Below are 17,187 nucleotides of genomic sequence, written 5' to 3' on the forward strand. Positions count from 1 at the left end.
AGTGTTACTCTCCACATCAGATTAGTATAGCATTAAGGAGACGTGATGACCCAGAAGATAAGGAGCTGCTCAAGTCCAGGGATTTCCTTCCACAGGTCTAAAGGAGGCAGGATTCCAAGGAGACATGAAGTTAAAGTAATTTTCCGGCCGCCGGTGAAGATTAGTGCTCTTTTTGTTTTGATAAAGGACAATATGGGTCTGCAGAAGGCCGGGATTTACAACATTCCTTGCCAGTGTGGCAAGGCTTACACAGATGAGACAATAAGCACAGTACATGAAAGGTGGATTGAACATGAGCATCACACTTGTCTTTCGTAGCCCAGTAAGTCAGTCGTAGCTGAGCATTTTGTTACCATAGGACACTCTATGGATTATTCTGCCATAAAAATACTGACCCCAGTGAGATCCTTTTGTGATTCAGTGATTAAGAATCTGTGGAAATATGTCTAAAATGTTGTTGTTGTTGTCTTCAGTCCTGAGACTGGTTTGATGCAGCTCTCCATGCTACTCTATCCTGTGCAAGCTTCTTCATCTCCCAGTACCTACTGCAACCTACATCCTTCTGAATCTGCTTAGTGTATTCATCTCTTGGTCTACCTCTACGATTTTTACCCTCCACGCTACCCTCCAATGCTCAATTTGTGATCCCTTGATGCCTCAAAACATGTCCTGCCAACCGATCCCTTCTTCTAGTGAAGTTGTGCCACAAACTTCTCTTCTCCCCAATCCTATTCAATACCTCCTCATTAGTTACGTGATCTATCCACCTTATCTTCAGCATTCTTCTGTAGCACCACATTTCGAAAGCTTCTATTCTCTTCTTGTCCAAACTAGTTATTGTCCATGTATCACTTCCATACATGCCTACACTCCAAACAAATACTTTCAGAAACAACTTCCTGATACATAAATCTATATTCGATGTTAACAAACTTCTCTTCTTAAGAAACGCTTTCTTTGCCATTGCCAGTCTACATTTATATCCTCTCTACTTCAACCATCATCAGTTATTTTACTTCCTAAATAGCAAAACTCCTTTACGACTTTAAGTGTCTCATTTCCTAATCTAATTCCCTCAGCATCACTCGATTTAATTTGACTGCATTCCATTATCCTCATTTTGCTTTTATTGATGTTCCTCCTTTCAAGACACTGTCCATTCCGTTCAACTGCTCTTCCAAGTCCTTTGCCGTCTCTGACAGAATTACAATGTCATCGGCGAACCTCAAAGTTTTTACTTCTTCTCCGTGAATTTTAATACCTACTCCAAATTTTTATTTTGTTTCCTTTACTGCTTGCTCAATATACAGATTGAATAACATCAGGGAGAGGCTACAACCCTGTCTCACTCCTTTCCCAACCACTGCTTCCCTTTCATGCCCCTCGACTCTTATGACTGTCATCTGGTTTCTGTACAAATTGTAAATAGCCTTTCAATCCCTGTATCTTACCCGTGCCACCTTCAGAATTTGAAAGAGAGTATTCCAGTCAACATTGTCAAAACCTTTCTCTAAGTCTACAAATGCTAGAAACGTAGGTTTGCCGTTTCTTAATCTTTCTTCTAAGATAAGTCGTAAGGTCAGTATCGCCTCACGTGTTCCAACATTTCTACCGAATCGAAACTGATCCTCCCCGAGGTCCGCATCTACCAGTTTTTCCATTTGTCTGTGAAGAATTCGCGTTAGTATTTTGCAGCTGTGACTTATTAAACTGATAGTTTGGTAATTTTCACATCTGTCAGCACCTGCTTTCTTTGGGATTAGAATTATTATATTCTTCTTGAAGTCTGAGGGTATTTCGCCTGTCTCATACATCTTGCTCACCAGCTGGTAGAGTTTTGTCATGACTGGCTCTCCCAAGGCCGTCAGTAGTTCTGATGGAATGTTGTCTACTCCGGGGGCCTTGTTTCGACTCAGGTCTTTCAGTGCTCTGTCAAACTCTTCACGCAGTATCTTATCTCCCATTTCGTCTTCATCTACATCCTCTTCTATTTCCATAATATTGTCCTCAAGTACATCGCCCTTGTATAAACCTTCTATATACTCTTTCCACCTTTCTGCCTTCCCTTCTTTGCTTAGAACTGGGTTGCCATCTGAGTTCTTGATATTCATACATGTGGTTCTCTTCTCTCCAAGGGTCTCTTTAATTTTCCTGTAGGCAGTATCTATCTTACCCCTAGTGAGATAAGCTTCTACATCCTTACATTTGTCCTCTAGCCATCCCTGCATAGCCATTGTGCACTTCCTGTCGATCTCATTTTTGAGACGTTTTTATTCCTTTTTGCATGCTTCATTTACTGCATTTTTATATTTTCTTCTTTCATCAATTAAATTCAATACTTCTTCTGTTACCCAAGGATTTATAGCAGCCCTCATCTTTTTACCTACTTTATCCTCTGCTGCCTTCACGACTTCATCCCTCAGAGCTACCCATTCTTCTTCTACTGTGTTTCTTTCCCCCATTCCTGTCAATTGTTCTCTTATGCTCTCCTTGAAACTCTGCACAACCTCTGATTCTTTCAGCTTATCCAGATCCCATGTCCTTAAATTCCCACCTTTTTGCAGTTTCTTCAGTTTTAACCTACAGGTCATAACCAATACATTGTGGTCCACATCTGCCCCTGGAAATGTCCTACAATTTAAAACCTGATTCCGAAATCTCTGCCTTACCATTATATAATCTATTTGATACCTTTTAGTATCTCCAGGATTCTTCCATGCATACAACCTTCTTTTATGATTCTTGAACCGAGTGTTAGCTATGATTAAGTTATGCTCTGTGCAAAATTCTACCAGACAGCTTCCTCTTTCATTTCTTAGCCCCAATCCATAATCACCTACTATGTTTCCTTCTCTCCCTTTTCCTACTGACGAATTCCAGTCACCCATGACTATTAATTTTTCATCTCTCTTCACTACCTGAATAATTTCTTTTATCTCATCATACATTTCATAAATTTCTTCATCATCTGCAGAGCTAGTTGGCATATAAACTTGTACTACTGTAGTAGGCATGGGCTTTGTGTCTATCTTGGCCACAATAATGCGTTCACTATGCTGTTTGTAGTAGCTTACCCGCACTCCTATTTTTTTATTCATTATTAAACCTACTCCTGCATTACCCATATTTGATTTTTTATTTATAACCCTGTATTCACCTGACCAAAAGTCGTGTTCCTCCTGCCACCGAACTTCACTAATTCCCACTATATCTAACTTTAACCAATCCATTTCCCTTTTTAAATTTTCTAACCTACCTGCCCGATTAAGGGATCTGACATTCCACGCTCTGATCTGTAGAACGCCAGGTTTCTTTCTCCTGATGAGATCCGAATGGGGGATTATTTTACCTCCGGAATATTTTACCCAAGAGGACGCCATCATCATTTAATCATACAGTAAAGCTGCATGTCCTCGGGAAAAATTACGGCTGTTGTTTCCCCTTGCTTTCAGCCATTCGCAGTACCAGCACAGCAAGGCCGTTTTGCTTAATGTTGCAAGGCCAGATCAGTCAATCATCCATACTGTTGCCCCTGCAATTACTGAAAAGGCTGCTGCCCCTCTTCAGGAACCACATGTTTGTCTGGCCTCTCAACATATACCACTCCATTATGGTTGCACCTACGGTACGGCCATCTGTATCGCTGAGGCACGCAAGCCTCCCCACCAACGGCAAGGTCCATGGTTCATGGGGGGGATGTCTAACATAAAATCTGATAAATTGTGACAGCGACTTTCAACTGCAGAAGGCTTGGTACCTGGTGACCTCTTTTATTTTTTCTGAGAGAAAACGTTTTATTCACAATGAGACATCTGCAGCATCTGACATTTGTTTTTTGTGTTGTGAGCGTGCACTCTGACAGAGGACGGACTTGCACCTGCATGCCACAGGGGGAACCGTATTTATTTGCAGAGGGTGCGGATATCAATAGTGTGAAGGGTGCCAGTGTGCCTGCGTTTGTGTGCGAATTAGTGCTATAAAGCCAACACTATGTACTGGCAGCCTTCAGTGGCGGACACTCATCTGAAGATGGACGGTTGCCAGCTGATGTATTGTGACAAGAAGTCAACATGATCCGCCAGCAATCCTGAAATGTCATAGAAGATCTATATATTTCTGTTGTTGCTTTTTCATGTACTCACTTTTTTCTTTTAATTTTCATGACTGCATTTCCTTGCCATTCTTATGAAAGTGCTTCTAACTTTCAGTTTATATACATCTAAAGGAAAAAGAAATCAAAACTCCTAAATTTTTTGTGTGCCATTGTTTCTGTTAGCAATATTTTTCCCATACAAATACTGTATGTATCTCTAAAAATGCTTGTTTTCCGTCAATTTCTAATTAGATTGTCTGTTCATAAGCAAATTTTAAAAATGGAAATCTAACCATTATTGTGTATACAAATATTTTACTTTGTCGTTCTCTTCAGTAAATAATGGTAAGCAATTTTACTGTAGTAACAAAAAGTAAACCAAATATTTCTATTTCCATTCCTTAGGTGAATGCAGAGGATGTACAAAACTTACTTAATTGCAAAGGAAGTCATGACAACAAACTATTATTAAATTGGTCTTTCTCCCCTCGCACAATACCAGTTCCTGAAACAACGTGCTATGTTTTCAAGTTTTTTGAAGATTTGAATTTGGTAAATCACTTTCAAATCGATAAGGAGACTTTATCACGGTAAATGAAATAACCTTTATCAGAAAATTTGTTCGGGAATGCTCTCTGATATAGTGAATATTATTATTTGAAATTAATGCACAGCTGTATCTGGCAAAGCTGGAAATTCGTAACACATGAAATTAGGGTATTGCATACACATTGGACACACTCAAAGAAAAGGAGTTTTCATAGAATAATGTTTTTTTCTGGCAACTCTAAAAATGTCTTGTATGCCTGCATGTACCAACCATTTGAAATGACAAAGATGTGGCCTGATTTATCATGGTGTGTACAAAGACTTGTAAGTGATCATACCGTCAGTCAATCATGTCACAACATATTACTTTTCATGGGTTTGTATATATGTATAAACATTTGTGTTACCTTTGCTTTTTCTATGTGAATGTAGACCTGGCTTTTATTTTCTTATCCAACTAGCTTTAACTAACAACGGGAAATAACTAACTGTAATGTACCAGGAGAATAACAAATGGTCTAGACAAATACATATAACAGTGTGTTGCATGTTAAACCAAAAGGATGTAGATTATGAAATTAGTTTTATTTGTGGCATACAACAATATAGTGTTGTATCCTGTGGTGATGCATGTGTTCTAAAGCAGAAAACAGATATGTCAAGTTCGTAATATGCTGTAATCACTCTGAGAGAGGCTGAGTATTCAGTTTTATAACACGAGATTGAATGAGGGCCTGATCATAAGTTGTGGTGGCCTCTTATATGCTTTTACAGTGTCACTGCCTGTGTCTGCGAAGCAGAGTGTTTGTGCGAATTGCTATCAGTTGGTGGCCACGATTGCTGTGTGGCTGCCTCTTATGGTGGTACTCAGAATTTGTGATGCCACTCTATGAGTTAGGATGTGATATGTCTGGAATGGTGTCTGTGGCAAAAACACATTTAGTAAGTGTCGTTTACAATTCTGCGAACTAAATGAATTGTTAGCCTTCTTTCCAAGGGCAGGCAGAGTCTGGCATTCCTCTTTTATGAAGTCTGTTTTTCCTATGGCAGCCAACAAGGTTGTTGTTGTTGTGGTCTTCAGTCCTGAGACTGGTTTGATGCAGCTCTCCATGCTAATCTATCCTGTGCAAGTTCCTTCATCTCCCAGTACCTACTGCAACATACATCCTTCTGAATCTGCTTAGTGTATTCATCTCTTGGTCTCCCTCTACGATTTTTACCCTCCACGCTGCCCTCCAATGCTAAATTTGTGATCCCTTCATGCCTCAGGACATGTCCTACCAGCCGATCCCTTCTTCTAGTCAAGTTGTGCCACAAACTTCTCCTCTCCCCAATCCTATTCAATACCTCCTCATTAGTTACGTGATCTACCCACCTAATCTTCAACATTCTTCTGTAGCACCACATTTCGAAAGCTTCTATTCTCTTCTTGTCCAAACTATTTATTGTCCCTGTTTCACTTCCATACATGGCTACACTCCGTACAAATACATTCAGAAACGACTTCCTGACACTTAAATCTATACTCGATGTTAACAAATTTCTCTTCTTCAGAAACGCTTTCCTTGTCATTGCCAGTCTACATTTCATATCCTCTCTACTTCGACCATCATCAGTTATTTTGTTCCCCAAATAGCAAAACTCCTTTACTACTTTAAGTGTCTCATTTTCTAATCTAATTCCCTCAGCATCACCCGACTTAATTCGACTACATTCCATTATCCTTGTTTTGCTTTTGTTGATGTTTATCTTATGTCCTCCTTTCAAGACACTGTCCATTCCATTCAACTGCTCTTCCAAGTCCTTAGCTGTCTCTGACAGAATTACAATGTCATCGGCGAACCTCAAAGTTTTTATTTCTTCTTCATGGATTTTAATACCTACTCAACCCTGTCTCACTCCCTTCCCAACCACTCCTTCCCTTTCTTTCCCCTCGACTCTTATAACTGCCATCTGGTTTCTGTACAAATTGTAAATAGCCTTTCGATCCCTGTATTTTACCCCTGCCACCTTTAGAATTTGAAAGAGAGTATTCCAGTCAATGTTGTCAAAAGCTTTCTCTAAGTCTACAAATGCTAGAAACGTAGGTTTGCCTTTCCTTAATCTCTCTTGTAAGATAAGTAGTAAGGTCAGTATTGCCTCACGTGTTCCAACATTTCTACAGAATCCAAACTGATCTTCCCCGAGGTGGGGTTCTATCAGTTTTTCCATTCATCTGTAAATAATTCATGTTAGTATTTTGCAGCTGTGATTTATTAAACTGATAGTTCAGTAATTTTCACATCTGTCAGCACCTGCTTTCTTTGGGATTGAAATTATTATATTCTTCTTGAAGTCTGAGGGTATTTCGCCTGTCTCATACATCTTGCTCACCAGATGGAAGAGTTTTGCCAGGACTGGCTCTCCCAAGGCTGTCAGTAGTTCTAATGGAATGTTGTCTACTCCCGGGGCCTTATTTCAACTCAGGTCTTTCAATGCTCTGTCAAACTCTTCACACAGTATCGTATCTCCCATTTCATTTTCATCTACATCCTCTTCCATTTCCATAATATTGTCCTCAAGTACATCGCCCTTGTATAGACCCAACAAGGTAAATTTCTCTAATTGTATGTTTACTTAATTTTCAGCTTCATCATACTCACTTATTACCTTAACAACAAAGTCGTCTCATTCACTAATCATGTTTGGACAAACAGATTCATTCTTGAACGCTATTAAGCATCTAGAAATAGGTCATTAAATATTAATATATCTAAAAACAAAGATGATGTGACTTACCAAACGAAAGCGCTGGCAGGTCGATACACACACAAACAAACACAATCATAAAAACTAAATTCAAGCTTTCGCAACCAACGGTTGCTTCATCAGGAAACCGTTGGTTGCGGAAGCTTGAATTTATTGTGTATGTTTGTGTTTGTTTGTGTGTCTATCGACCTGCCAGCGCTTTTGTTTGGTGAGTCAGATCACCTTTGTTTTTAGATATATTTTTCCCACGTGGAATGTTTCCCTCTATTATATTCATTAAATATTAAGTTTTTTTACAGGGAAGGCCAGATTTCTTAGAGCAGCTTCCAACAGCAGTAATGCAAATGGAAACGGCTTTTGACATAAACATACATATGTAGGAATTGAGAGTATGAACTGAAGGTTCATTCTGCTTGAAGAGACCTTAAAGGAAATCAGTAGTATGGGTATGCGCACATTAGACATACTCTCTGCATGCTTCAAGCATGTTCTTGTATCTCTAACAATTTTAAATATTTTCTGCATATCTTTGATTTTAATCATACAAAATTTGAAAGTTAGTTTTCTGTCATCACTTCAATTAAAAATTCTTGACACTCACCATTTTCAATTGCAAGTATCATAAATAATGATACACGGAATTACTAGACATGGTAGCAAATAATCACTTGCTTTAAATGGGTGGATTGAAAGAAATGTAATAAACCTTACACCAGACAAACACCTAAGCCCTTGCCACATAGGTCATACTCCAGTGGCAAATCTTGGTACAAGACCCGTCCAATGCAGCCACCAAGTATATCCTGCTCAATCATGTGGCTGACGTACCTTATCCATTAGAGGCAGAACCATCTGTGAAAACTGCTATAAATCTGCCAAACTAGAGACAATAGCAGAGTTGACTATTCAGAAGCAGAATTTGCTGGTGAGCACTATACACTTAATTCCAATGGCTACTTCACAACCCATGTTGTCTTGCTCCTCTACGGGACACCAGCATCTCTGAATTATGTAGATGAGATTTGTCCTCACAACATCAGTCATTCTTTCCAGTACTAGTCCTGGCAGTATGGAAAATCCAGGATGGAATGTAACAATGTTATGAAAAGGCTGGTTGCTACTCACCATATGGAAGAGATGCTGAGTCACAGAAAGGCACAACAAAAAGACTGTCACAAAATGAGCTTTTTGCCAACAAGGCCATCATCAGAAATAGACAAAAAAAAACACACACAAAATGACCACAGTCTCTCATGTGTGGGTGAATTGAATGTGTTTGCATGAGTGTGGTATATGTGACAGTCTCTCGTGTGTGTGTGGGGGGGGGGGGGGGGGGGGGCGGGAGGGGTGTCCTCCCCTTGCATGCTCCATTCGACACAACTCTTCACCCCATTTGAGTTGTAGTGCAAGGACAGTGCCATACAGGTGTATGTGTATTTCCGTATGTATGTTTATTCTGTTACCCCTGAAGGAGGGTTCATCTGATGCCCTCACTGCTGTTTATGTGCCTATCAACAATTCAATGCATCAACTATAAACTGTGTTATCACTTTTACTCCTTCCATTATGTATATTCCTGAAGGACTTTCCATTATCGTATGGCAGCACTGATCAAAACCATAAAAGCCATGGAGGATGAGGAACTGCCCAAAGGAGAATTCCAGTTAATAAACACAACTTTGTGTAAGAGGAACTATGATCCAGTGAAGCAGAAATGGTTGCTTGTCATTCTAATTCATATACAGCCAGCTACCCTAAAGTTTTCCATGATACACCAGCAGGTCAGCTGAGATTCGTGATTACTCTAAACATTATCAGACTCAGGTATCACTGGCTAGATCTTTACTAATCGATTAGTCACTATGTGAGCCACTATAAGGAGTGACAGTGATCGAAGCACGTGCCACATTTATCTCCGTGATATCTGATACCAATTCCGCATGCAGCAACACCATTCCATTGATTTGCACTGAACGTCTTGGGGAGGTTCCCAGACCCAACAAATCAGCAATAATAGTTTACACTGATTACCTCAGCCACTACTCTTGTCACCAAAACAGTACCAACTACCAAAGCTCCAGAAATTACAAGATTTCTTGTAGAAGACATCAATTTGACGCAGCAACACTCAATATGATGGTCTCCGATTGTGGCAAAGTTTTTGAGACTGACATGAGATGTAATTTCAAATTGCAACATTACCCACAGGCTGACAACTTCCTACCACCCTTAGATGAATGGTCTCATAGAATGCAGACATGCTCTCAACGTATGTTCATGTCAGACAAAGAGATTGGGATACAGTACTGTCCATTGTGACATTCGAACTCAACATAGCAAAGCAAGACACTACTGGATTCAAAATGTTTTTTTCCATTCTCTGGTTGTGATGCTGAAATGGCAAAGACTACACTGTTTCTGTCTCAGCTGGACAATACTCAGGTGTAGTTCATGAAACACCTCATCACCAGGTCTGAAGAAGCGAGACAGCTGGCTTGCAGCTGTACCTTGGGTGCCCTGGAAAAAGACCGATAGCACTGTAGCACCAAGCACAGGTCAGTGAGGTACACATCAGCAAACTCGGTATGTATTTTTATGCCTGGACAGGAAGTGGGTATACCTGAAAAGTTACTAAAACACCACTTTGAGCTGTACCATATCCTTCATCACTTGGACCTTATGACAAAGTTGATGATTCTGACCCTTCATAAAGAAGACAAAAATGCAGAAATATCGCCCATGTTCTGGGGATGAAAACCTACTGTAATCCTGGGGCGCAAATTGACAGTGACAGCTTCTCAATCAGGAAGAAAGCTTAAACAGGAGGTGCTACCTTCGATGCTCTTCATAATGAAGAGGAATTGATGACATGACCAAAACACAAGGATCTGTCAGGGCTGACATACAAAGTGCAGCTGACAAGATCTGTATCATGGAGGGTGCTGTAGTCAGCTGCAGCAAGAACTTCTGAAACAGCAGGTTGCTGTTTCTCCAGGAGAGGGACCAATGTCGAGAGCAGTGCAGTGTGATGTATGGCTGGCGCACTGTGGGTCACACTATCTCAGATCCAATCACCTGCAGTTATTTGCCGTTTAGTATTTATTTGTTCTGGAAGGTTCCTGAATTTTATTATGTTTGTATATTCTGCAATATTAGATATCTGTATAAACATCTGCACTCTCTGCTCTCGAGTTAAGTTCTGTTCTGACGAACATTGATGTTTGCAATAAAACATGCTTTCAGTGCTAAGTTTTGTAATTCATTGACAATCCTACTTTCAGATTGAGACCTGATTCTGTTTACAACGTAAAAATATTATTTATTTCACATATTGTAAAGAAAACAAAACAAAACTAATTTTCTATTCCAGGAAACAAGAAATAGATGTAGGAACATGCCATATATTCTTTACTGAGGGCAGAAAGGTGCCTACAAAACTGAGGTTCGAGATATCTCCACCCATTTATGGATCCATCAGCAGCTATGGGAAAATTTATATGCAGCGCAGCTGCCAGTACCTCATAGTTCTGAAAGATCAACTTTCTGCAAGTGCCCATAGTTCATGTTGCAAGTGGCTTTTAATCAGTGGCCATGCATTTCATTTTCAAAAACTTTGTTGGCAGATATAAATTTGGAAGCTTCATTGTGTGATTACCTGTTGTGGTGTCTGATATCCAGGATGTTTACTGTTGTTCACTGCAGCGTATGCTGTGTTATGTTCAAGCTGCAGTTGATACAGCTGTAGAAATATTTTGCTTTATCAGTGTTGTGTGTGACCAACCATACAGTGCTCCAACACTATACTTGTTTCTGTCTTGCATGTGTAGCCCTTCAAGATATAGCAGCACATCCACTGGCAAATAATGCAACTTATGAGGTCTGTTCAAATAATTCTGGGACATTCACAATTTTTGCACCAATGGTGTTTTGGAGCAAAATGCAGTTGGCATCCCTGCACACTCCTGTGTTTAATGTGTGACTGCTGGAAGTTTCATTGTTGTATGTCTGTTGGCTATTGTTCAGTGCTGTATTGAGAAGAATGTTGTGTCACACAATTTGCGATTTTTGAGATGGAGAGTAAGAGGAGCAATGCATTTGCATTCAATTTGTGAGGCGGCGGGTAAATTATCATCGCTGTTTACAAGAGCCTGAAAACTATATTTTCAGTCAACCAGAAAGTGATGGAGAACATACTGACCATAATTTCCAGTCTGAAAGTTCATGTTACTTATTGTGCTCACTGAAAGAAAATGTTCCTACTTGCTATTTACTCAGCAGGATCAAGAAACTATCACTATAATTATAAATGAAAAGTTTAGAGTTTTAAATGATTGATATATTCAGCAAAAGTTCACACACACAATAAATAATAATGTCTCTAATGATGATGATAGTATCTCTATTAAAACAGCACTATTAGCAGTTCAGAGGTGACTTCTATGGGAATTTCCAAGTAAAATCATGTACCGCCCTGACTTGTAATCACCAAAACGTGGCTGCTAGCCACAAAAGTGGAAACTAATCTTATAACTTGTCACACAGTTTTGTCAACATTACTGGCGGTATACAAAAAGTTACATCCATGAAATGTAAACAATCCAGGATGGTGTGCAGTTCTCACTTCCTACTTGCAGCAAAAACACTTTAGGTAGGTGCCCAGCTCTGACGTCATCCAAGGCAAAGTGTGTGACACTGTTTGACTGATGTGGACAGATTGCCATCTCGATGCAAAGTATGTCTTCTCACTTCCTCTCAGGCAGTATTTATATATGTCCACAGCAGACCACCAAAAGGAACATCTGCTATCAAGTGCTCTAGGCAGAGGTAGCAGCATCTAAATGCCCACTTTCTTAGGCACATATTAATTAATTAATCTCTGTTGTTTAACAAAAGTCTTAGCTCGAGTGAATTTTAACATTGGCAGCTAGATTTTTACAGTGGAACTAGCAGTAGAAAGTGACAGCCGAATTGCCTCTTTAAGATTCCTTGTAATTATTGTTATTTATACTAAAGTCTTGAAACTTGGTTCAACTGTATTATTTCATCATTGTAATCGGGTGCTGTGATTAGAACTTTCTGTAACAATTACAAATGATATTTAATGTTACATGAATAGGGACGTTTTTGATCCAAATATAGTGAACAACTTGAAAACTAATAGAGGTAGCATAATGGGGGTCACGTAGTTGATGTTTTTATATCAAACTGCAGCAACATACAAATATTCATCTTTCTGAGCCAAGTATCTAGCACCTCCAGTTTTTTGTAAAAACATCGATTTTTACCAAAATATTGCTTCGATCAAGTTGTGATGTGTAGCTTTTGATTGTGAAATGCATTTGTATATTCTGAACAATTTTTAGCTTTGTAGCTGCATTATTTAGCACCACTTATTTTTATCTTTAGGTAATATATTAACAAAACTTACTCATCTAATCATTCTGAGATTTAACATTAAGATTAATATAGTGAAGCAAAACCTGACAGAGTTTGAAAAAGTTACTTTAATATTTCATTTCATTGTTAGACCATGGTGCGACACTTTGTATGCTACTCACTAACATGCTATGATAACGTGGTACTAATAGCAGTGAAACGGGATAAGTCCCGGCAAACTTGCTCGCCTCTGTACCTCTCACAATGATACAGCGCTTGTTTTGCCACATAACCCCGTATTTATTTTTGTGAAAAAATTTGTTTTTGAACACAATTAAACCTTAGAAACAAGTTATGTTACTGTAGCTGACCCGTTTTAAATAAAATTGATTTTTGCATAATTTTCTTTAATACTACATCCACAAAAGTAACCATACATAGAAGAACATAATATAGTGGATTTTTAAAAATAGTATACATAAATAACATAGAAACATGAGCTAAAATGTTCAGTTATTACAAAATTAATTTTGTGATTTAGAATTTTCAGTCTTTACCTGGAAGAGAAAGACACAAAAACCTTTTGTTTTTTAGTACTCACTCATTTAATCACAGCTGTGGGAACTGTTGTGTGTCCTTACAAACTGCTTTCACTAAAATATTTAAGATAGAGGGTGGGAAGTAACTATGTATAGCATTGTTCACTATACTCTGTTACAAAAGGGAAAAGGTGAGGAGTCACTGTTGCACGTGTCGTTTTTGGTTCCTTCTCCAATACAGATTGTAGGCCGCCTTTTATGATGCCTCCACATACCTGAGAAAGAGATAACATAGCCCAAGCTTTTGTTCTCATCTTACATCTAAGGGAGAACAAAATACATTTTGTATTCTATTTTCCTTCTATAATTTAAGTAAACAATTGAGAAGTTATCAGAAAGAATTTTTCTCTTTAAAATTTTATTGTTTAGAAAGCTATTATTAACTTTTTCATAATGACTATTGGCAATATGTTACTTCACAAAAGTTGACATTTTGCTTAATTAATAAGCATTAATGGGCTAGTTTGCAATTTATTTCATTACCTCAGATGTTGCTTTACTTGGAAAATCAAGTAACCATTGTAAGTTCTATCTTCGTATGGCTCAATTAATGTACAATTTAATATACTAAGGAAATAATTTGTTTGACAACAGTTACTTTGCTTTGTCACACACATAATCAAAAAGCTGTTTTTATTGTAACATACCAATAATCTACAATCTGCATTTCTTAACACTTTCGTTTACCTATATTGTTGTATGTATATGTCAATATTTGTCTATTAAATGACCATCTGCCTTAAGCATGATTATGCATTTTCAGCCTTTATATGAGACATGACAGAATTACCCATAAATTTTCCACTATTTTACTATATATGTCAGCTTACTGACTTCATTTCTCCTGTTTCTCCCTATTTTCATTTATCCATATTTTTCACTTTTCTATATATTTCGACACTTTTTCCTCCCTTTTATCTTTATTGGCCTACTAACCTCATTATTTACTCACATTCTTGGTGTGATCCTCACACAAGTTCCACACATCTTCTTTATTTAATATCAAAATGCTATGGCTTGCCTCTAGTAGCACCATTTTGTTATTCGTACCTTCTCCTACCTACAGACAATCTTACTTCCAACTGCAAGTTATTAATTTATGTAAAGTTTCTTGCTGGCCGGTGTGCCTGAGCAGTTCTAGGTGCTTCAGACTGGAACCGTGTAACTGCTACGGTTGCAGGTTTGAATCCTGCCTCGGGCATGGATGTGTGTGATGTCCTTAGGTTAGGTAGGTTTAAGTAGTTCTAAGTTCTAGGGGACTGGTGGCCTCAGATGCTAAGTCCCACAGTGCTCAGAGCTCTTTGAACCTTTTTTGTAAAGTTTCTTGTTTCAGATTTTAGGAATTTCAGTTTCAATTACTTCTCTTAATGCAGAGTATCTGTAGTTTACTGTCACTAATCTATTTTGTAGATTTTGTTAATTATTTATTTACTTTAGCCATTATGTTTCTATCATTGGTGCTCTAAAGTTACCACTGTTATTTTAACATTTAGAATTTGCTACTGCAAAGTACCTCTCGTATTTTCTTGTAAGTCATTATTTTTGGGACCATTCTTACTTAGTAGGAATACATTGCAAACATAATGCATATGTATGACATTAAGGCATATATTCCTTACTTACTAAAGGAAGTACAGAAGAAGAGAATGAAACTTGAGAGGGAAATAAAGTTTCTTCTAGCTGGGACCACACAGTATACCAAACTGTGGATTCGCCAAAGAGTGGCAGGCTACCTACAGAATTTAATCACTGAATTTTGAAAGGCTCCAGGTCTACAATGTTTCATAGACCTGTTTCTTTCTTACTTTCCAGGTATTTCTGTTATAACCTTTAATCACCAATAATTGCGTGGACTTTCAAACACACTCACTTAGAAACAATAGCTGGTTACATGATAACAACTCAGTATCTCTTATTCGACTGCCGTGCCGTGACCTGCAGCGGGTGCCGTTCATAGCTAGGTGGCGCTCCTCCCGCACTCAGCCGAGTTGCGGAACGCCTCTATCGCCGTTTGCGCGTACTGTCGTGGCGACACTGTTAAATGTCGTGGCACTGTCACAACAATTTCAAGCGATATGCATTCACATCAGGTTACTTATTATCCGGAATGGCCCTTGATAAACATGCATAAAATTCTTTGTTTCCACTGAAATTCTCTTAGATTTTTCTTTAGTTTTGGCTAACACTAGTTCACCAATGTTGAAACCAGTGGAGAAGTTTTTGCATCATGCCTTGTTTTTTGTCCAAGGCTCTTTTATCAGAAATTTGATCTATTGACTGTACTTAGCCTCTATTTCTGCCAAGATATAATTCTCTTCCACATTAGTACCTTGCTTGTTATTCCGGAATTCATAATGTTTCTGCAACTAGCCCTTATTTCTCATTACTCTAATAGGCAGTTCCCAAGCTTCATTATTACTTACCACATACTTCCCAATGAATGGCCCTGTAATCACTTGAGAATAAGGTGAAGTTAATACTAAGTGGCTCTGATCAAAGTCAATCTTTCCCTGATATTTCGCTAAAAGACCTGTGCCAGTTAATATTTCAATACTTAAACCGAGCATGATTAAGCAGGGATAATCTATTATTATGTTACCTGTATCAATTGGTATCAAAGCTTTGTGCTGTACTGGTGTAGAAACTTTTCCAGTTGCATCTTCAATCACTTACTTTCATGCAGTTAGCTCATTCTTGTTAGGAATAGAATAAAAGAATGCTTGGGACAAAGCACTTGCATCACTGCCACTATCAAGAAGACAACACTCTGTTACTCCTGAGATGTTAGTTTATACAATATGGTGAGTTATTCTATTCTAAACAGGTTTTTCATAATTGTCTTCTAATAAATCCTTTTCAGTCTGTTTCGAGGTAAAGTAATTTTGTTCAGTTGCAAGTACATTTACACTCAGATTCATGGGGTCATCAATCTCTACCTTCTCAGTTGCCTTTGCCAACCTTTCCACTAATTTTAAATCAAAGCACTTGACGACTTCCTCTACTTTCATTTGCTGCACATCAGCTACACAACTCTCTATGTCTGAGCAACTGCGTCCGTGCACATGCCATCTATAACAGGCCTTCTGCTTTTACAGTTTATGTCAAGTCATACAGCTGACAGGTTTCTAGACCTCATTATTATTGCTACCCCCTTCATCCAACAATGCCTCCTCTTCAGAACCATGCAGAACTGACCCTGCTTCCTGTACCTTCAGATTGCCATTTTTATGGAAGATGAAAGCCTTTACTTCATCTTTGTCCTTATCTGATTCAAACCCATTAATTGGTTCCTCTCTATTATCTGTAGCATTTTCTTTTTCCTTCTTGTCCCATTTTTCTAATGTATCCAGAATGCTGCCAACTATATAATAATAGTAGTTTAGCACATCACTGGTACTGTCTCTTCCTATTTCATCATCTCAGCTATCAGTTTGCGTGTACTGACTGATTGTGGTCTGTGTTTTTGTTACTGGCTGTGTTACTGCTTCCACTTGGGGAGTGTATGTTTCCTCTTGGATGGGGCTTAGTTTCTGACAACTAGCCTATTGTGATTAGTCGATCCAAAATCAGGTAGGGTAGCATTGTCCTCTTATTCGTCTCTCAGCAGTACATTATTTACATTTCTGCTTTGTCGTCATAATTATTGCGAAAGCAGTGACTGTCTGTCTCTTCTACCATGGCATTGAGCACTGTATTTAGATCTTGTATTCTCAGCCTTCATACTTCTGACATTCACATTCCCACAGTCATTTTTTGGTTGTTTACATGATTGTTAGAAGACCTATTATTATTTTGCATCTGCTCCTCAACAGCAGCTACTCT

General features: G+C 38.5%; 1 protein-coding gene across 1 annotated transcript in view; it reads left to right on the plus strand.

Moving 5' to 3' along the window:
- LOC126279039 (cGMP-dependent 3',5'-cyclic phosphodiesterase-like) overlaps positions 1-17,187 on the plus strand; it is a 227,079-nt gene that overhangs the window by 152,795 nt on the left and 57,097 nt on the right. The window contains exon 8 of the mRNA XM_049979443.1: positions 4,499-4,683. Within this exon, the coding sequence (XP_049835400.1) occupies positions 4,499-4,683 (185 nt within the window). The remainder of the gene's footprint in view (positions 1-4,498; positions 4,684-17,187) is intronic.

This window comes from Schistocerca gregaria, chromosome 6 (genome assembly GCF_023897955.1).
Source record: "Schistocerca gregaria isolate iqSchGreg1 chromosome 6, iqSchGreg1.2, whole genome shotgun sequence".
In the NCBI taxonomy this organism is placed as follows: domain Eukaryota; kingdom Metazoa; phylum Arthropoda; class Insecta; order Orthoptera; family Acrididae; genus Schistocerca; species Schistocerca gregaria.